The sequence below is a fragment of the Gopherus evgoodei genome, chromosome 1 (assembly GCF_007399415.2).
Source record: "Gopherus evgoodei ecotype Sinaloan lineage chromosome 1, rGopEvg1_v1.p, whole genome shotgun sequence".
In the NCBI taxonomy this organism is placed as follows: domain Eukaryota; kingdom Metazoa; phylum Chordata; order Testudines; family Testudinidae; genus Gopherus; species Gopherus evgoodei.
The window spans coordinates 42,896,948-42,919,818 of record NC_044322.1 but is presented as its reverse complement, the minus strand read 5'-3'; the positions used below and the strand labels follow the sequence as shown (position 1 = coordinate 42,919,818).

Genomic DNA, 22,871 nt, shown 5'->3' with positions numbered 1-22,871 from the left:
TCACACTACGACTTCAGAACATTGCTAATATATTCTGGGACATTTGTAAACTGGAAATATTGAGGCCAAGAGTCACATTTGTGATTAAAACATTTCACAATGAAATGCCTGAGGAAATAAATTTTCTGGATATGGCATCTGCTATACAGTACTTCACAACAGAGCAGGACATAAAAACAGGTTTATATTGCCATTTCATTACCAATGACTGAGTGAAAGCTACCTGTGATGGGAGCTGTGAGACGAAACAGAAAGCTCATTTTACAAGCTATAATTTATGTAGTTACAGATTCAAAATTATTTTTTTCATGACAGTGAGACCTTGGGTTTTCTGTGGTTTACCAATAAAAATGGGATACACAAGTGGGCCATCTGCCAGGACACTCAGAAAACGAGTCTCAGGGAAATGCTGATAAAAGGAAATGCTTTCACTGGAGACAAGGGACATACAAAACTAGTTTGTTTTTCAAGAAGACTTGAACAAGGAGCTCATGGGGAATTAGTACAGGCTCTGACCCCCAAACATGGGGCAGGCAGCAAAAATCCAAAACATTAAATCTCAGTTTAAATAAAAGAAGCAACAAGGAAAGAAAGGTATCAAACACCAACACAACTCTTCACTAGTACAACACAATTTTTTCATGTAGTATTCTTTATGGTAAGGGCATATATTACTTCTCCTGAAAGCAATGAGAGTTATACCCCGGAACCAATGGCAATACAGGTCACAAAAGATCAAAGAACATTTTGCAGCACAGGACAGCATAGTAGAGAGATGATTCTTTTTATGGAGGGTTGGAAAGCAGCTCTGAAGCAGGCTGCAAGAGAAAAACGACATACTGTACTGTGCAAAGCTGGAGCAGAGCAAGAGCAACGAAGGCTGAAATCTACAACTAGTAAAGCTACAGATTGCTGTTTAGTAATTTATTTTATATTGCAGTGAGAGAACAGAACAATGAATAACAAAGCAGGGAAATAGGAGTGAGTTGACATCTGTCATAAACAGATGGTTAAGGGTTAATGTCTCTTTTACCTGTAAAGAGTTAAGAAGCTCAGTAAACCTGGTTGACACCTGACCAGAGGACCAACAGGGGGACAAGATACTTTCAAATCTTGGTGGAGGGAAGTCTTTGTTTGTGCTTTGTTTTGTTCTTTGTTCGCTCTCGGGACTGAGAGGGATGGGACATCATTCCAGGCTCTCCCAATCTTTCTGAATCAGTCTTTCATGTTTCAAAATTGTAAGTAATAGTCAGGCAAGGTGGATTAGTCTTATGTTTGTTTTCTCAACTTGTAAATGGTTCTTTTGCTGGAAGGATTTTTACCTCTGTTTGCTGTAACTTTGAATCTAAGGCTGGGGCGGGGGAGGTCCCTCTGGTCTATATGAATCTGAGTACCCTGTAAAGCATTTTCCATCCTGATTTTACAGAGATAATTTTTACCTTTTCTTTCTTTAATTAAAAGCTTTCTTTTTAAGAACCTGATTGAGTTTTCCTTTTTTTAAGATCCAAGGGATTGGGTCTGAACTCACCAGGGATTGGTGGGGGGAAAAGGAGGGGGATGGTTAAATCCTCTTTGTGTTAAGATCCAAGGAGTTTGGATCTGTGTGAAGCCTCTCAAGGCAACTCAGGGAGGGGAAAGTCTGGGGGGAAAAGGAGGGGAATGGTTAATTTCTCCTTGTTTTAAGACCCAAGGGTTTGGGTCTGGGTTCCCCAGGGAAGGTTTTGGGGGAACAAAAAGTGTGTCAGACACTAAATTCTGGCTGGTGGCAGTGTACCAGACCTAAGTTAGTAATTAAGCTTAGAAGTGTTCATGCAGGTCCCCACTTCTTGTACTCTAAAGTTCAAAGTGGGGAAAAAACCTTGACAACATCCTTCAGCTTATATGAATGGGAAGGTTTGTAACGTTACATTTGAAAAGCAACTCAGTGACTCGAGGAAAGATGAAGAGGAAATTCTAAGCAGATGGACCAGCACAGCGGCAGAATGACTCCCAACTGGGAAGATGAGGAAAGAGGGGACAGAGATTGGTGGTGCAGAGTGAGTGGGTGAGGAGCAGGTGGATACAAGGTCAGAGGAGTAGAATGGAGCAAGTCCTTGGAGAATTTTAAAAGCCAGGAGGGCAATTTCTAATTACATTTGAGGTTAGCTAAGGAGCTGATGATGACGTAGGGGTTGATGACTGTGGTCTTGCTTTCTGGAGGGAGAGTAGTCTAGCTGTAGCACTGTGGACCTCCTGATGTTTAGAGGGAAGGGATTGAGGAAGACCATGAAAGGCAAAAGAAAGTAGCATATTCCCCAAAAGCAAACACTGGCCTTCTCACCAAGTCCATCATCCGCAGGCAAATTCTTGAGAAAAGAGTTGTCCCTGGCACTGTATCCTAAAACTCAAAAATGTAGCTTCTCTCTGAGCAGCTGGGGGATCAGATTTATGAATCAAGGAACTTTTCAATGAGAACGTCTCATGATTAGCCCCCAGCCATTAGGGTGTGTTGGATTCTGTGTGGCAGCTGACATTAACTGACAGATCTTGTGGAGACAGGTGGTCTCTGAGTCAGCCAGGAACCAAGCCGTGTGCTATTTATTGTTGTATCTCTGTATCACCTTTCCAAAAGCTTCAGCTTAAGTACTGTAGCTCTTTTAAAGCCTGTATTTGCATGTGGAAATGGGCATTTCTGTTTGCAATATGGGTAACTGCATGCATAAGCCCCTGTCAGTGGGTACAAAGATGGGTTCGGTTTGTGCAATTTAGCTGCTAACTTTTGAACATGTGTTTGCGTGTATTTAAAAATATTTAAATTTCCAAATCAGAACTATGTCATTTGCTTCAAATTGTACACGAGATCCAAAGATAAAGGTATAAAAATCAAATGTAGCAATTAAAAATGGGAGCTTTTATGTTATCAAAACACTACAGAGGTGCTGAGTCATTCATCAGGAATTTGGCTATGGGCAAACCCCCAAAATGTGTTTGTCTTTTCCCAAACTGTATGGAATCTGATAATAGAAATTAGAAATAAAAAACATCTATTATATTATTTAGGCCATTTTCCTGAGGCCAGTGCAGCATTGATCCCTACTGTGTATTTGCCAATCTAGTCTTTAAAAGCCTTTAACATTGGTTCAATTTGCATTTACCCTTCAGATTGAAAACATATTGGTGAATTAGTACTGAATGTTCATTCCTAAACAAACCCTGACACTAAATATCATTAACAATGCAATGTAACTACTTGCTGTGAGTTTGGACTGCAGTTGTTCTCAGGCATATTATATACATTAATAATGGATGTTGCGAGGTTAGAAAATATAAAAGCCAAGGAAATGTTTTCCAGTCATAAACTGAGAGACAGACAACCACACCAAGCTTCTTCTACTCCTCTCCCTCCGTGATAATCATGACTAGTCATGTCCATGGTGAGTAATGAGACTTCTGTGTGCACATTGTTTGAGACAAAATTAACAAAGTTAGAAGTACGATGGATTCTGTGGAATAATAACAATCCAATTCTCTCTAGAGACTCCATACATCCTGTGATCTAGGAGATACTGAAAGGATGTGAATAAATAAGTAGATGTAGAAGAAAGACTACATTTGTTGAACGAGAAACAGCTAATGCTTGTAGTTTTTCCCTTTGTGTTTTTTTCAAGTTTGAAGTCACCTGGTAAGAGATAAGAGGACAAAGACTAGTTCCTTGGCACAGATGAAGGCGATTATTTTCTGACAAATGGAGACAGTTTTTCATAAGTTAGCTGGTATAAAACAAAAATAAAAAGACAAAAATATACTAAACAATCACTCCAAAAATCAAAGTCGGGCATACAGGAAAATTTATTAAAATTCCTTGAAATAAGTGCAGCATTTCAGGATAACTTTATTAACACATCAGAGTTCAATTGCAGAGATAATATAAAAACTCGATCTCTTCCTTATATTGTGGATTTCATGGACTCATGTAACCCTCTTATACACAATTCTCCCCATTTTGAGGGGTGAGCGTCTGGGCCAAATTCTTGGGGGAAGGTTGAGGCTCAGTGTCTTACCATAAACTCTCCATAGTGTGTCATATATGAGTTTCCACCTCCCAGACTGAGGTGTCAATAGAAGAGGTTTTCGGACAAATTGATACATTAAACAGTCATAAGTTACCAGGACCAGAAGTTATTCACTCAAGATTTCTGAAGGAACTCAAATATGAAATTGCAGAACTACTAATGGTGGTATGTAACCTATAATTTAAACAGCTTCTGTACCAGATGACTGGAGGATAGCTAATGTGATGCCAATTTTTTAAAAAGGCTCCAGGGGTGACCTTGGAAATTCGAGGCCAGGAAGCCTAACTTCTGTACCAGAACAGTATAGAACAGAATTAACAGACACATAGATGAACACGATTTGTTGGGGAAGAGTCAACATGGCTTTTGTAAAGGGAAAACATACCTCATCAATCTATTAGAAGTCTTTTAGGAGGTCAACAAACGTGGACAAGAGTGATCCACTAGACATACTGTATGTAGACTTTCAAAAAGCCTTTAACAAGGACCCTCACAAAAGGCTCTTAAGCAAAGTAAGCAGTCATGGGATAAAAAGGAAGGTCCTGCATGGATCAGTAACTGGTTAAAAGATAGGAAACAAAGGGTAGGAATAAATGGTCACTTTTCAGAATGGAGAGTAATAGTTGTGTCCTGCAGGGATCTGTACTGGGACCAGCTGTTCAACATATTTATAAATGATTTGGAAAAAGGGGATGGCAAAACAGTGAGGTGGCAAAATTTGCAGATGATAAAAAACTACTTAAGAAGTTAAGTCCAAAGCAGACTGCGAAGAGTTACAAAGGGATCTCACTAAATTGGGTAACTGGGCAACAAAATAGCAACTGAAATTCAATGTTGATAAATGCAAAGTAACGAACACTGGAAAACATAATCCCAACTACACATATAAAATGATGGGGTCTAAATTAGCGGTTACCAGTGAAGAAAGATCTTGCAGTCATTGTGGATAGTTCTCTGAAAACATCAGCTCAATGTGCAGTGGCAGTCAAAAAAGCAAACAGAATGTTAGGAAGCATTAGGAAAGGGATAGATAATAAGGCAGAAAATATCATAATGCCGCTATATAAATCCATGGTACACCCACACCTTGAATACTGCATGCAGATGTGGTTGCCTCATCTCAAAAAAGATATATTAGAATTGAAAAAGGTACAGAAAGGAGCAACAAAATGATTAGGGGTATGGAACAGCTTCTGCATGAGCAGAGGTTAAGAAGACTGAGACTTTTCAGTTTAGAAAAGCGACAACTAAGAAGGGGTGTGATATAGATCTATAAAATGTTGACTAGTGTCAAGAAAGTGAATAAGGAAGTGTTATTTACTCCTTCATGTAACAAAAGAACCAGGAGTCACCCAATGAAATTAATAGGCAGCAGGTTTAAAAACAAACAAAAGAAAGTATTTCTTCACACAACAACAGTCAACCTGTGGAAACTGTTGCTAGGGGATGTTTTGATGGCCAAAACTATAATAGGGTTAAAAAAAGAACTAGGTAAGTTCATGGAGGATAGGTCCATCAATGGCTATTAGCCAGAATGGTCAGGGATGCAACCCCATGCTCTCAGTGTCCCTAGTCTCTGTTAGCCAGAAGCTGGGAATGGGTGACGGGATGGATCACTCAGTGACTGCCTGTTCTGTTCATTCTCTCTGAAGTGCCTGGCATTGTCCACTGTCAGAAGACAGGCTACTGGGCTAGATAGACCGTTGGTCTGACCCAGTATGGCCATTCTTATGAGTATTGAAAGTTTTGAACTGACTTCAGATTTTACCTGCTACTTTCTTACTATTCATCTATCTACAATTTTATGTCAAAGTATCTGTGCATGATGTAAAGAGAACATTGTCACAATTAACCAGTGGACTAGTTTCCACCCTACATCTCCAGACACACAGAAGTTTTTGGAGTAGCAGCCGTGTTAGTCTGTATCCGCAAAAAGAACAGGAGTACTTGTGGCACCTTAGAGACTAACAAATTTATTTCAGCATGAGCTTTCATGAGCTACAGCTCACTTCTTCGGATGCATAGAATGGAACACACAGACAGGAGATATTTATACATACAGAGAACACGAAAAGGTGGAAGTATGCATACCAACAGGGAGAGTCTAATCAATTGAGATGAGCTATCATCAGCAGGAGAAAAAAAAACTTTTGAAGTGATAATTAAGATGACCCATAGAAGTTGTGAGGAGAACTTAACATAGGGAAATAGATTCAATTAGTGTAATGACCCAGCCATTCCCAGTCTCTGTTTAGGCCTGAGTTAATTGTATCTACTAATTGAATCTATTTCCCTATGTTAAGTTCTCCTCACAACTTCTATGGGTCATCTTAATTATCACTTCAAAAGTTTTTTTTTCTCCTGCTGATAATAGCTCATCTCAATTGATTAGACTCTCCCTGTTGGTATGCATACTTCCACCTTTTCGTGTTCTCTGTATGTATAAATATCTCCTGTCTGTGTGTTCCATTCTATGCATCCAAAGAAGTGAGCTGTACCTCACGAAAGCTCATGCTGAAATAAATTTGTTAGTCTCTAAGGTGCCACAAGTACTCCTGTTCTTTTTACAGAAGTTTTTATTTCTTTTCCCCCACTGCCCTCCCCATCCTCTTCTTTGTTGCTGGCTTTATTCTGGTTGTGAAGAAGCTAATTCAAAGAAGTGCAACTAGCACTTTACTGTGATGTGGTGAGATCTGTGAGCATATTGGGCTCCTATCTATCACACATATTACGCTTTAGATTCTACACTGCTTATTCCCGATCTACCAGTAGCTGTGGAAGCATGGAGATGCTGTTTACATTGTATTTGCAACAGAAACATCTTTCTTTGGTTAATTCAGTTTTCTGAGCAATGCTTGTTGGCATTACTTCACTAAGACAAGCAGAGAAAACCCAACTACTTGAGAATTTCTCATTGATGCTGTCATTTACACTCAAACTATGCACAGTCTTAGAGAGGGACAGCAGTAATTTGTCCATGAGGTGAATACAATGTACAAAAAATAATCAGGCAGAAATAGTTATTCTATCAAAAAGTATGTGCATAGAACAGAAAATCCTTCCACTTTCTAAAGATTTTAAATGTATTTTTTCTTTTTATATTCAAATGTATAACAATCCTTCACCTCCTCACATGCGTAATTCCAGCTGGCTGCTGTGGGAGTCTCACAGTCAAAGGCTATGGTCTGTCTACACTACCGACTTACATTGGTATAACTATGTTGTTCAGGGGTGTGAAGCGAAGTGGGGGAGGGATAGTTCAGTGGTTTGAGCTCTGGCCTGTTAAACCCAGGGTTATGAGTTCAATCCTTGAGGAGGCCATTTAAGGATCTGGATCCAACCCTGATATTCTAAACCAACCTAACCCCTAGTATCAGACAGCACTAGATGGTAGGAGAGCTTCTCCCATCAACATACTTACCACCTCTCAGGGAGGTGGATTAACAATGCCTAAAGGAAGAGCACTTTCATTAAAGCACTACAGTGGTACAACTGCATCAAGGTAGCACTCTAAGTGTAGACCTGCCCTATGTCTTTGTTGCAGAGTTAACTGAATTACTCCTCTCCATTTAGCCTACTTGAAGTGAGAGTGGCCACACTGTGAAATAACCCTGGAGTTGCTGCATCTATATGTTTGCACTGGTGCTGTACTCACTCATGTGTGGCACTAACACATCTGAAGGGACATCTCATTGTTCTTAGTGCTGCACTAAGCTGAGTCATTTATGAATTATTTCCCAGTGAATCATGACAGAACTTGTCTGTCCTTTCTGGGCACAAAGGGAATTGTGGGAAAGCATTGGCAGTCTAGCAGCACTCGAGTGGCACTAGTCTATGCCTATAATACACAGTGGTCATGTTAGCAGCTGATGATTTGCTCTAAGTTGAACTGGAACTATACCACAGTGGGTCAGCCAACTTGAGTTAACAGCACCACCATGCTTAAGGGTTTCAGTGTGTGGATGGGACTCGAGTTAGAGGCTACACTTGAGCTGTAACTTGAACTTGCATTGAAGACAAGCCCAAAGCACTTGCAAGAATGAGATCACAAATGGGTGAAAAAGTGCTTGCACACATTCTTAGAATACTTCCTCTTGCAGGTGTCCCTGCATATTGAGAGATGTAAGGTAGAAAATTCAGTATTTATGTGGCTCATAGATCATACATGACAATCACCCCTCTTGAAAAAGACAATCCATTTAAAAAAAATTAAGGGATGGCTCAGAACTACAAAGTTAGCTTCCAGATCAGAACTTCAAGGCTCAAAGGGGCATGGCTCTAGGGTTTAAGACAAAATAGAAATGAAATGTTAATAATTTTTCCCCTGCATTCCTCAAGGCAACTCTCCTAGGTTAATGTATTTCAGTGGATTTAAAGAATGTGTCCCAGTTTTCCTACTCAAATGAATTCTTTTTAAATCTTTCATACATTGCCACATATGCAAAAATGAAAGAGGTCTAGTAATGCAATGCACAAAAAGCAATGTACAAAAAGATTAATTAAACCTAATTAAATGTATTGCTTTCACAGACCGATAGAAAAGCAATCAGTCCATGTCATCAAAACAATTTGCATGACAATGTTCTTCTATTGTTATTGTCCCATGCTAGGCCCCCCCATCCCCGCTTTTTTTAACTGCCTGAATCACTGTGGAGAAGCAGGTATAGGAGTCTATTTGCATTAATTAAAGGAGATCTATACCCTGTAGTCCAATTTAGTTGACAAGCAGATTTAGTGAAATACCAGTAATATAATCTCTCTTGAACTTACTATTTTTAATGAGAATTTACTGTTCAGGTGGTCCTTTTTCAGGTAGAATCTAACACATAAAAGGTTTCACATAATGCTTGCTGCTTATTTTCTTCTCATTAATACATTTGGATGTATGCTTTCACAAATAAATATCCTACTTAGATCTACTTATAATGATGTACTCTTTCAAAATATCCATACATTTCAAATCTCACCTAGTAACCATCTCCCTCAGAAATGTTTTGCATTAAAATTAATGCCAACCTTTGTGCAAGACTCTTTCCCTCCCCCTACATTATTTAAAGTGATGTTGCAGTATATAATTGATATAACATTTGTGTGTTGCTGTATTTTAACTCTGCCTGTGCAGTGTTCTGAGCTTTACTTGGCTTTAGTAATGGAGGTGGGTTGCACAGGAGGCTTAAGAAATAAATATATTTATAAAGACTGCTACAGGGCTTGGTCCTACAAACACTTAGTGAGTAACTTTACTTATGTGAACAGGCCCAATGGGGAGGAGGGATTTTGCACCCCCATTTTAAATCACCATGTGGAGAGGACCCCTATATGTAGATCTGATGCCCTTTGGCCCTCTCTGCCCCAAAAGAGCTGGTCAGCTGCCACCACACTACCACTACCCCTCTGCCGGACTCTGGGAGGCTTTTCCACTGCTTCAAGGATCCACAAATGGAATGGGAGCAAGCACTGCATAGAACACACATAATCCCCACACAGGCCAAGGAGACATTACCTGTGAAAGGCTATACAGCCAGCTTGATGGAACTGTCTTACCATCCCCATGGAACCTGCACAATGAGCATCCTCCTTTAAGTAGAGTCCTGGGGGCAGTTGTGGCCAGGTGAGGCATGGTTAATAGGCTCCCCAGGAGCATTCTACATAGGGGTCCTGCAACCTGTTCTGTGAAGGGGGAACCTTCCGATGGAATGATGGGGAAACAGCCAGAAAGGAATTTGTGTGGAGTTTTCTTCACTATTTTAGGGGTTTTGCTGCACCCTTTGACTTTAGTGGCACTGCTCAGGTGAGCTATGAACTGAGTTTGTAATTTGTATTTTCCTCCAGTTCCAGACCATATTAGGAGACCAATACCAGACAGGGTCAGGGTCACATATCCACTGACTCCTTGGACAGCCCTCTTCCTTCTTGGAATGATATCCTAATCTGATAAGAGGTTAGTTTTACTTGACTGTGAGTCACTTCCCCTTTCACCTTCCAAAGCCCTCACAGGTTCCTGAAGCCATGTCTACACTACAAAATTATGTCAATTTAACTTACGCCAGCATACAGCCACCGCAGTTATTTAATTGCTTGTGTGTGTGTACACTTGGCTCCTCATGGCAGTGGTGCACGTCCTCACCAGGAGCATTTGTATCAATTGTATTTTCAGTGTGCAGCATTAGGGGACGGCTCCTAAAAGCCAGCAACAACAAACGTAACCAATGCAGTGTTTACACTGACACTGCGTCAGCGTAATTACATTGACCATGACTCCATGCCGCTCGAGGAGGGGCTGTTATTAAGTTAACGTAAGGGGTACTTAAATCAGCAGGAGCCAAATTTAAGTGAAGACACTTGCACAGCGAGCTCGACACATGGCAGCTTACGTTGGACTTAACTGTGTAATGTAGACCAGGCCAAAGACTGCATATCTTGACCACTGTACCTTTGTTAGGTGTCTTTTAGGGAGGAGAGGGATGGACAGACTTCAGTAAATGAAGGACATGTATGCTGAAGTCTAAAGCTTCTGGGATTTATTGTAGGTGCTCTGACTCTAACCTTAAATACTCTGTATAAGGGAAGCTACCTCCTGATCACCCCCTTTGGGTATGTCTGCCCTGCAAAAAAAGGCCTGCATCAGCAAGTCTCAGAATCCAGGCCAACCGACTCAGGCTTAAAAATAGCAGTGTAGCTGCCCCCACTGGGGCTGGAATTGGGCTCGCTCCAGGCCAAACAGGAATGTCTACACTGCTATTTTTAGCCCTGTACTGCCAGCCCTGCATGCCTGACTCAGTTGACCCAGGCTCTGAAACTCACTGCTATGGGGTTTGTTTAGACGTGCCCTTTGTGGCCAGAGGTGGGTGTGCAGCACCCTGCCTCTGTTTTCTCTCTTCAGTCTTTCTCGTGGCAAACTGCCCCTGCACTCAGGGCTGGTTTAACAACAGAGGGAGCTGAAAACAATCCGCAGGCTCCCAAAATAAGGTCTATCGCCACTACACAAAAGTTCATGTTCATCTCTGGCTCTGATACCATACACAGCGCCATCCTTCTGTCCCCGTCTGCTCCTCTCGAAGCTGCTATTGCCAGCCCTTTCTCAGCTCCTGGCTCTGGCTTGCTTCTCCTGCCAGACTCTCCCTGTTCTGAGGCAGAAGATGTATTGCCCTTCTATGGAGAGCTGCTCCTAGGTGTCTGGGAGAGAGGGGACCTCTGCTGCACCCTAAAGTACAGGGCTCCTGGTCCCAGGCCCTTAAAGGAACAGTGTTCTGGGTTTTTCTCATTCAACTACTAATTCCCTGGAACCGTTTCCTCTCTTTCAGCTTTGGACATTTCATGAGCCTTTGTTTGTTCCAGTGTTCCTGGAACAGGGTCTTTGTGACATGTAACAGGGTCTGCTGCCCTTTAAGCCTAGAGGGGGTCAGTGTCAGTGCAACTGCATCTATATTCTGTCTCTATGGTCTACCAAGGGCTCTCACTTTAGCCTTCTGGCTCTCAACCATCCCTTCCTTTCCTGCTCATTGCTGGCAGCTGGATGTCACTTTATCTCTGGCTTGGAACATCGCTAAGGGTTCTTTTAGTGATGAGGCTGGCATTCTCCCTTACCATTTCTCCTAGAAATTACTTTTCTTATCTTTATGACATGTCAGTGACCAGAAGTGAGAGGGTGGGCTAGATTATTCTTTAATGACTTCTTCAAACACTGATTTTACCTCCACATTCCCCTATCCTTTTTAGTCTGCCATTCTTTGATGTCCATTGATAAATGAGGTGAAGCTACAGTGCCAATACAGATTTGCCCAGAGCAGAATTTGAACCAGTGCTAGCCATTATTCTTTGCGTTTTGCAATGCCTCAATGTGGTAGAAACACTCTGAAACTCCAGACTGTCTCTGGAGTATAGGGTGTCCTTTAGAAGGACAGCCTTTTTCAGTCTGCATTTAGACACTCAGACACTTTCCTCTGTCGAGTTTAAAATATCAAACCTGACACAACAGCAGAGACCATTTGTAATAAAGTTTTGTTTGTCTGGGACCAGAAAACCCCAAAGTAATGTGAACCCTTCTCTGTCCTCTTTTTCCCTTCTAGGTCGTCTTTAGCATTTTCCTCCCAATTTAATAAAGAATTTAATTTCATCAAGATCTTTTAGTGCTTTATCATTTAGGAGATGGGAAGAACTGACAAGAAGATGCTTAAGTGGACTGAACGAAGAGAAGTGCCAATATCTAAGAACATAAAAAGAGGAGATTATCTTGTAGGTGGCTCCATATTGCATAAGGATCTATAGACAGCAGACATAGATTCTGGTATGGTAGCTAGAATCAGACTTGTACTAATATACTTCTATTTCTCATTCCTTTGTTTATTTTGTCTTTTATCTCCATAAAATATTTAGCATTGTGGGGAACTGGAACACTGTTCTCATAAAAAGAAATTTATGACCAGTACATAGATGCACCTGCTGGTACTTTGGCTCTTACAAAAATAAAATAAGACAACTGAACTGCACATACTTGTTTTTGTTCCTGCCCATGTTATGCATTATAACAGTAACATACAGCACCTGCCAACTGCACCGATTTAGCAGTGTCTGTTATATCTTTTTGCAAAATGTAGCTTTTTTTCCAACTTTGCACATTTATTTTGCTTCAGAAATAAAACATGGGAAAGAGTTAATTGTTTGAACTGTACTGCCTGGCCTAATTTAGACTATAAGATCTTTAGGGAGAGATAGTGGGTTCAACCCATTGTATCCAGTCTCTGCTGGATGCAACCAGAACTGGGGGAACTGGTTGTGGCTCCCTGGTTTGGGGGGGAAGGGGGCCGGGCCGGGGTCAGGGAAGCCACTGTGGACCCCCAAGTAGTTAGAGCAGAATCAGGGCTGCTCTAAGCTAAACCCAGGCTGCACCAGCCTCTAATGGACCATCTGACAGACGTGGACTGCCAGACTGCCACACATTCCTCTTATGTAGGGGAAATCCCCAGTTGCCTGGTCACGGCATCTTTGTGCCCCCAGAGCAGCATTAAAAAGGGCCACAGTAGGACTCAGCATTGAGCCTTGTGTCTTCCTCTCTGTATGTGCGGTACACTGACAGTGCTCAGTCAATAAAGTGATTTTAATAGTCACACAGTAGGAAACAAAATGTGAGCAAGAAGCATCAGTCAGAGAGTATCAGATTGCTGTACAACAACCCAAATAATGTGATATGCTACACAGACAACCAAAACCCCAACCGGTACCATTGGGTAGCACAAAGACAAGCCCTTTGAATCAGACACACTAAGATTTAAAAATGACACATCCAGTCTTGTAATAAAATAGAGAGATGAGATAAAGCAATTAGTCAAACAATGGTTCTTTGGTGGGGAAAATGGGGAGGCAGTTTTATAACGGCCTGATATTTTTCAGCTGCTTCTTCAGATATAGTGAGATTCAACAGAAGTTTTAGTCCTTCATGTATGAAAAGCAGTAATACACACAGTAAAATCAAATCAAAGATCCAAGGGAGTTATTTTTCTTCTATAATAGACTATTAAATACCAGAGAGAACAACAAATCACCCTCGTGGGGAGAGGGGCACTGGAGTTTCTAGAAGATAAATCTCCAGATGTTCTTACACTTGAATATTTCCATAGGGGCAGCAGACATGTCCATCTTTTGCCCCTGAAATGGTGCCAAAGAGATCCACATGAGGATCATTCACATTTCCATACATTAAAATATGCCAGCAGAGGTGTAGTTGCTTATCTCAGTCCTTCCTCTGCCCACCAGGCAAGTCTGACTATGACAGGCCTTGCTGTGTAAGGGCTTTCCAAGGCCACACGTTCCCTGCACATGAACAGTAGCTCTTTACTAATCTCCTATATTTCAGGCCACACAGGGTATCATCCTATCTGCCACAGACTCACTCAGTGGCACAGTTATCTGTGTCTAAGACCTTGTGTGCGTGGCGCAGTGTAAGTGACTGCACTATGGACGTGCTGCTCAACATTAACAACAGTAAGTCTGTCCTTCAGGGAGAGAAAGCAGTGAGGGAGATGGATAATGGATTGATTTTGAGCTGGGTAATGGTGGCAACTGATTTGGGCATGTACTATTCATGAGGGCAATTGGCCTAACTTCACAAATCTAGTAAACACACGAAGAAATCTGTTATCTGCAGCCAGGCATTCAGATACCACAGAATATGCTCCAAGGAGAAAGTCTGGGATATACACCTTAACACACTTAAAACCGCCTTCACCAGAGCAGGACATGCCACCAGACAAGTAGACTGCATCATGGAACAGGCCACTCAAATATCCCAAGAGAACCTGCTTTGGTACAGAATTAATCGCCCCGACCACACACCCTTAGCTGTCACCTACCAACCCACACTGGAACCCATACGGGGTATTATCAAACAGTAAACACTCATATTCGATGGGGACCACATCCTGAAAGAATTGTTTTCTGAACCCCCTTTTCTGGCCTTCAAACAACTCTCCCAGTTCATCATCTCATCATCAGAAGCAAGCTCCCCAGAGACCAGGATATACCAGTTCAAAGCAGCACCAGACCCTGTCCAAACAATAGATGCAAAATTTGTAAACATATCTCCATTGCTATGATGATCAGCACCACCACAATACACCTTTCAAGATCCACAGGTCCTGCAACATGCCTATCACAATATGCAGTATACCTCATCCAGTGCACTAAATGCCCCAACAACAACTATGTGGGTGAAACCAGACAATCACTATGCTCTTGAAAATGATAAAAGCCAACAACACAGTATCACCTGTGTGGGAACACTTTTCACAAAGCAATCATGCCATATCTGATCTCTCAGGCCCCATCCTCAAAGGAAACCTGCACAACACTTTCCAAAGACAAACCTGGGAGTTTAAATTCACAACTGCGCTACTGGACTGAATACAGACACTGGATTTCAAGCTTATTACAACAAATTATAACCCACTAATCCCCCTCTCATGTTTTTTCTTCTTCACCACCCCCTTATGACTGTTAACAAGCCACTTCCCCGTGAATGGTCTCTTGAAATATCTATTAACTACTTACGCTAAACAACCTGTTCCACCTTGTATTTAGCTGTGACACCCTGAGTACCTCTCCCAGAGCTCGGTGTAATCTGGAAAGCTTCTCTCTCTCTCATGAACAGAAGATTTCTCCGATAAAAGATACAACTTCACCCAATTTGTGTCTCTGACGGAAACACAAGATTTTTGGTGAACTGGTGCTCCACTGCATTTTTCACATATAATCTCAAATGCCTTGAACAGTCAAAGTACTTAACGACCTGCTTAACTTTAAGCATGTGCTTAAGTAATATTGATTCCAGTTGGACATAAGTAGATGTTTAAGTGCTTTGCTGAATCAGGGCCAAGCTCTGTAGGACAGGGATTCTAATATAGGTAACATTCTCTGCTATTGGGCCTAAACCGTTATCACTAATCAAGGCGAAATGGACATTCTCACATGCATACAGAATATTTCCTATTTTAGCCATGATGGATTATAATATTCATCTCTTATATAAGATCGTGTCATTAAAGAGATGGCCCAACCAAGCCATATGTCCTGAAGGAAAATACCAAATGGGCAATGCTCATTTTGTCCTTCTGAGCCAATGTTCATTCCAAGCAGACAGACAACAGGGAGTCAGGTTTAGGGATTCGTCTTGTCATGTCTTCATACTGCTTTCTGACACATCCATGCGCATGCCACTGCCTAATCATTGCACTCCGCCAGGTCACTGGAAGAGCATTCACATTCAAGCAGCTGGCATCACAGGAGATGCTTCGTATTCTGAGGCTCTCTGCCGCAGCCACAAGAATCATCACTTCTCTAGACTGGGCCAACTCCAGTGGGCTATTGATTAAGGGAAGTCCAGGGTTGATCTGCACTGGGTGGTAGGTGCTTGACTGGTGAGTGCCAGAGCACACAGGCTAGCGCTAGAGGGTCATTCTCTACTCTTGTTTGCCATAACTGAACCCTTGTCTGTTTGGGTGACAATGTTTTGGGCTTAATGGTGGCAAGAAAACTTTGTTGTGACTTCAGTCAACTCAGCATCAGTGTTATGTAGCCGAGTGGATGTCTTGGATCTGTGCATTGCCTTGTGCATTTGACTCTACAAGCAACTACCCAGCACGTATCAAGAGGAGCAACACCTGAGAGGATGAAGAGGTTGTGACGTGGGTAGGCTTAAGGGATCCTGTAATATAGCAGCAGGCAATGTTTAGAGAAGGAAGAAGCAGAGGCATCAGAAGGTCAATGGAGAGTCTTTGCAGAGGGGGGAGCCCAACAGTGGGAAGTCAGTGAGGCATCTTCTCCTTGGGAGACAACAGGGAAACCAGTAAGTTCAAGGGACAAGAGTGCATTGGCCAATGAGAAGTATGATCTGTCCAGACGCAGAGGCAGGAGAGAGAGAGGGCATGGGACCCATTAGAGAATCTCCCACCTCCAGTTTCCAATTTGGTGTGAGCAATTGCAAGCTGCTCTGAAAAACTGCTTGGCTTTGGAGAAAGGCTTTTTTTGTCCAGTTGACTGTAGGATAAATCAAGTACACTTCGAGTGGAGTTAGCTCACATTAGCTGCATTACACCATCAAAATACACCACCCTAAGAACATTTAACTGGCTGGAACATTAAGTTTGCTTTCACCCCTAAGGAACCTTTTGCTATAAAGATGCTGAAAACTCCAGGCCTGGTCTGTCCATATATGTTTGTTCATTGCCATAAATTTGGGGTTATTTTGACTCAGCTACACCTTCGTAATGGTTTGAATCAAATACATCCTCAAAATTACAAAATATGACCCAGAGCCTGCAAATTCTCATTCTGACATGCTGCTTCATTGGTATTATTGTCCCAGAAGCAAAGATTACTCCTGTGAGTAAGGTATTTCAGGGCTAGTCTCTCTGCGGAGGTACTTTCAGAAAGATGAGAAATAGGTTCATCTCAAGAAGATCTCTGTACTAGCTGCAACTTAATGTGAAACACTTAGATGAACAAAGACTAAAGAAAAAGAAAAATCTGCCTGTGAATTAGTTAAACAACAAGAAAATGTTAGTGAGTATATACTTACCCGCCTCCTCAGTTTATTTGCCTAGAAATGTGAATCATTTAAGGCCAGATTCTGATACATTTACTCTGTTTATAATCCCACTGACTTTAGGGGGTTACTCATGAAGTAAGGTACTATTCAGCATGAGTAAGCACATCATAATCTTAAAAGTTAATCACGTAGGGTCGGATTCTTTCACTCATACACCCACTGAGCAGCTCCTTTCTATGCAAGGAGTCCCAGTGAAGTCATTGTATGAACCGTGGCAAATTTTTTTTCCCCGTTTTATTATGCAAAAATATTGATGCTTTTGAGTTAAAAAAAGACAAGCCCTCAGTATTACAGTAATACATGGATTATTTCATTGGAAAGCTGACAGCATATGGTAGAACAAACACTTCGATGAAGATTGTGCCTTTTCTTTTTTATTTCTAAAAAAAAAATGGCTAATTCCTGCTTTGAGTGTTTTGATACCAGATCAAACATTTAATTCACATTTACATTTAAAGAAATTATATTTTAAGAACACGCACTTCTGCTCATTCCCTCTTCACTCATTAAATTCTTCTAGGTTAAGGCCAGTAATGTTCGGGAATTGTTGTAGGCCTATCTGAAGAAATCAGTCTTGATGGATTTGAAGGAGGGTTTAGTTACTGGGAGGATTTGGAACCAGAATTCCCAGGACTTTTTACCCTGGTTGCTTTCTTCTTTTCTTTCCCGCCCTCAAGTGAAAATATCATGAGTTCCTTGGTTCTGGAATGCCATGTTCTTGTCCTTGGAAATATACTTCACAATGAATTCTCTTCTCAAAGGAAGCATTCAGTCTCTGGAGAGATTTCATGTTTTCAAAAGGCCATTTTGTGAGTATTTTAATGAACATGAATACTGTACACAGCGAATCTGTGCATGTGCAGCCAGCAGCACTGAACGCCTTCAACTCCAGACATTCTTAAGTTTGCAAAACGAGACTACCCATGTGTCACTGACTGCAGGGGCAGCTCCAGGCACGAGCATGCCAAGCGTGTCCCTGGGGCAGCAAGCCATGGGGGGGCGCTCTGCTGGTTGCCACAAGGGTGACAGGCAGGTTGCCTTCGGTGGCATGCCTGTGTAGGGTCCGCTGGTCCCGCGGCTTCGGTGGACCTCCTGCAGGCATGCCGCCAATCTGCGGGACCAGGGACCTCCCGCAGGCAAGCCGCCAAAGACAACCTGCCTGCCATGCTTGGGGCAGCAAAATACCTAGAGCCGCCCCTAACTGACTATGGTTCAAATAGACCATGGAACCTTAGTGGCAAATGGAATCAAAATCAGATCAGTTTTGGTGACATGTCTCAGAGCCATGTGAAAGGTAACCACATAAAAAATAAAGTATATTAGTAATATTATTTAAACATAACTTGGATAATACAGATGGCGACTTGAATACACAAGCCTGAAAAACTTACCAGCAGGTGTTACGGTAGTTTTCGGTGCTGGAAGTAAACTCCTGCGGGGAGTTGCTGTGCTGGTTGATACCTGCAGTGCAGTCCTACTGGTCCCCTTGGGTAAATCTTTAGAAAGCACAGATGCCTTAGGAGGGGTTTGCTCTTCACTGCCAAAGTTTGAACCTGCAGGAGGCCAAAATTGCACTAATTATAACTTCATAAAAAATGTATGTAAGTTCTGGAGCATAAACTGTAAATATGAGTTCAGTCATAATCTATAAAGGCATATTCTCCTCATTACTCAGAGGAGTAATGGCTCTGTTACATATATATTTCTCCCAGTGCAACCAGTTATTCACAGGTAAAGGATTCCCAATACTGAATTTTTATTATGTTAAGTCTAGGCTGCTTTTAAGGCCTATTCTGATAGCACTAACTACTGGCCTCCTTAATGCTTACTACTGTAAGCATTTTTGCTTGACTGCTGGGCATGGAGCCACCAATGTTAGTAAGTAGTGCCTCTGGTATGTAAGATCAGAGCCAGAAGGCTTAGAACCTTGCAAAATCGAGTCCTTAATCAGCAAGGGTTTGTTACAATCAATTCTTCTGATCTTATCCAGAAATTTGAATGATAACATGAAAAGAAAAATCTGCTTTAATCAGCACATCCTTTTCAATCAATCACATTCTCATATTTAATCTAAGGTTGCCAAGGTTTCCATTTGATACAGAGCTTTCAAAACCCCTATGTGTGTTCATTTGGCTTTCCTGTATTTGCCACCTAAGAAATAATCACATCCTAGACTCCTTGCAGATATAAGGAAATCAGTTTTTTTTCCCTACATTTAAAAAAAGTAACAGTGGAGTGTCTTCTTATCTATTAAGTAGAAAGCTAAAGTGGAGTGAGAGATTACCACATGTTTGGACTTGAACATCTGCAGGAATATGAAGCATTTGCTTGAAAACTGAGCATAGACACTGGCAAAAAAGACACAGAATTTCACAGAAAGGCTATAATTTTTATTTTCATTATTTTAAACAGAGAGGAATCAAATGCTATTTAGGTATGGCCTGTAGGGAAATGATAACATTATTAAAATAGCTAGCATGCCAAAGTCTTCAGTCTTTTTAAGATGTAGGCTTCTTATTCATGCATAAAGAGACTCTTCATTTTCTTTCTGAACATCTTAGAATCTGTTATACAAAAGGTGCATGTTTCAAAAAGAAAAGCACTTTTCTGATAAAAGGAAAACCTGTATCACCCAGCTTTGAAAAAATACCTTAAGGTTTGCTGTCCCTTTAGGGTGGCTTGCATGCACGTCTTAAGTTAAAGGCGTGTGCCTAAAGTCTACATGAATTGCTACAAACACATTTAAAAGACAAGGTGGGTGAAGTAATCTCTTTTATTGGACCAACTTCTGTTGGTGAGAGAGACAAGCTTTCGATCCACACCGAGCTCTTCTTCAGGTCTGGGAAAGGCAGAAGGAGTCTGTGTGGCTTGAAAGCTGGTCTCTCTCACCAATAAAAGATATTACCTCACCCACCTTTCTCTTTAACATTCTTAAACTACACTGCATACTACAAACACATTTGACCTTTACTAAAATAACAAGCTACATTACAAATTCATATTAAACCATCTAATGTATCTGAATGGGAGCAGAAAAAACACAAGCATGTATCATCCGTGCACATAATATCCCTAATACATTACCCAGTTATGTTGCTTCAGAATTACAGGAATTTTTTACCAGTTTAACAAATGTTAAAGATTATGGAGCTAATTCTCTGCTGGCAGAACTCCACTCACTTCAATGAAGTTACACCACTGGGAAATTTGGCCCAACCTGTATAATGTCCACTGCACACAATGTGTGCATGCCGAAGGCTGTCCTGGACGTTAGTGATATTTTATTGGGCATGCTCTCATTTAATCATTTAACCACATTCTGCTAAAATTATTAGCTGTTCTTTGAAATGTGCTCACCTAGCTGATTTGGGATGATTTCTTTTAAGTATAGGAATTACCTCAAGAGGAAATATTTATTATTTGCAGAGATATACAGTGAAATGTCCTTTTACTGAAGCCTCATATGCCTGTTATTCTCTTATGTGAAATTATACAGAGAATATTTCAATTTAGAAATCTGGCTAGCTTCCAGCACAGAAGCAATTCTTCTGTCTGAAGCATGAGGTGCCAGGGGAAGCGATATAATCTATTCTGAGCGGGATCTTGCATGACAATTTATTTATTTATATATATTCAGGTTTTTTAGTATGAAGTGCAGCTGGCAACAAAAAGCCTTTTCCTTTGAAACACAAGAGTGCAGGGCCAATAACTAAAGGATAATTACAGGCTGAATCGAAAGCCACCTGAAATATGATGTGATCATATACCAGGTATCCAGAAATGCCCAGTACTTGGAGAGTGGTGTTAATGCCTATGGACATTTCCTGTCACATAAATGGTTGTGCAGATTAGCAGAACAGAAGAGGAACAAATACTCAGAATTTTTTTAATTATTTGTTCCGTTATTCATCTTTTAATAAGGAGATATTGAATTCTTGAGGATGTCAAGTTGAATGGCAAGATTTATAGATCCAATGTACCATGCTGAGGCCATTGTTTTACTTAAGGAACAATACATCTCATCTTGCTGTTCACCCAAATATGAAGTCTATACACATGTGAATGCGTGTGGGAATACATGTGTGCACACAGACACATGTATGTTTACATAATCTCAAGGCAGTTCCCACTGATGCCTCTGGGAACAGGATTGGGCCCTCATTGAATTATTCAAGCAGCAGGGCTGGAATTCCAGTTTGCTACATATTTTTCCGGAATGTTTCTTTTCTTTTAAGCTAACATTCTAAGCAGAGAGTAAATTAAACCCCACTACTCCTCACCTCGTGAGAGGAGAATAATAGTTTCATTTAACTCAGTGCAGCCACTTACCTCGCAGAAGCAAATTAGATAATGTGATGACTCCTCACCTAACAACTTTTAGTCAGTCATGACAGCACATTTCCATCTATGGCCCACGAGTGGCTCAATATTATTTGCTCTCTTAAAATCTTCCTATTCCTTATTTTTTTTTTTTACTAAAAAGAATATACAGAAACAGCAAGATGTGCAGACGCATTAAAGGTGTTCCATGGGATCACATTACTGTAAGCTCCCTCCTTCCTTGCCCACTCCTCCTTATACTTTGCCCTCAATTGTTGTGTCATGTGTAAAACTTAAGCCATGTCTACACTTACAAGCTTACAGTGGAACCGCTGTACCGATACAGCTGAGCTCTCCCATCGACATAATAAAAACAGCTCAGTGAGTGGCAGTAGCTATGTTGGCGGGAGATGCTCTCCTGCCGACATAGCACTGTGCAGATTATGCCGGCAAAATTTATGTCACTCAGGAGGGTGATTTTTTCACAACCCTGAGCAACAAAAGTTTTGCTGACATAAGTGCTAGTGTAGACATGGCCTTAGATTCTAAGCTCTTCTATGAAGCACCTGGTACATCTCGTGGGTGCTATAATACACATATATTGTTCTTAATTATAGACCAGCATGATGATCTTGCGGGAGAACACTTTCTGAGCATTAACAACCTGCTGAGTGGCTAAGGGCCTTTTGCTACACTCCTGGTTATTGACTCCTTACTGCAAGTCATTGATTTCTAAGGATTCCTTCTTCCCTTTCTGTGGAAAAACATGTGCAAGATGAACAGATTTATGAGCCATCTGGGGAGTCATGGCTGCACCCCATCCATCCTTCTACAGTGCAGGGCATGTGGCTATATGAAAAGGCCAGAGGTAGGCCAAATAGTGTAGGCTAGGGATTTAAATGAAATGGTGAATCAAAAACAGGTTCCCAGCCTGATACACAGATAACAGGCTGTGTGCCTCATTCTCACAGCTCCCTGCCCTCATTCTGGCAGCACAGTTAGCAGATTGATTAGATTTCTATTAGTCTTTAGAAGTGGCAGGGTTTTTTTGCACATATCAGTAGTTCCTTTATTTTTTTAAGTTACCAAATACCAAATGAAAAAAATTAAAAAGCACCAATAGTTACATACATTTTTTAGGCAAAATAGTCACTGGGATTTTTTAAAAATCCTTTGCTTAACTTGAAAGAAATTCAATCATTTTGCCAAAGGAACATGTCGCTTTGTGCACACCTAAGTCTGAGCAGAGTTCCATTCTTGAATGGTAAACAGTGCAGAAGATTGACACAGAAGCTTTAGCATGCAAGACTGGCCAATGGCAAGTGGGCTAGCATAATTACAGCCTTCTTTATCTATATTTGTTAGTGTCCTACAGTCTCTTTCTGTCAGAGAAGAAG

The 22,871-nt window shown here is 41.2% G+C and overlaps 1 protein-coding gene across 3 annotated transcripts in view; it reads right to left on the bottom strand.

The window, feature by feature from the left end:
- Positions 1 to 22,871, bottom strand: part of MTUS2 (microtubule associated scaffold protein 2) — a 514,325-nt gene that overhangs the window by 126,148 nt on the left and 365,306 nt on the right. For all 3 annotated transcript variants that reach the window (XM_030562772.1, XM_030562780.1, XM_030562789.1), the window contains one exon: positions 18,546 to 18,707. In XM_030562772.1, coding sequence (XP_030418632.1) covers positions 18,546 to 18,707 — 162 coding nt within the window. The remainder of the gene's footprint in view (positions 1 to 18,545; positions 18,708 to 22,871) is intronic.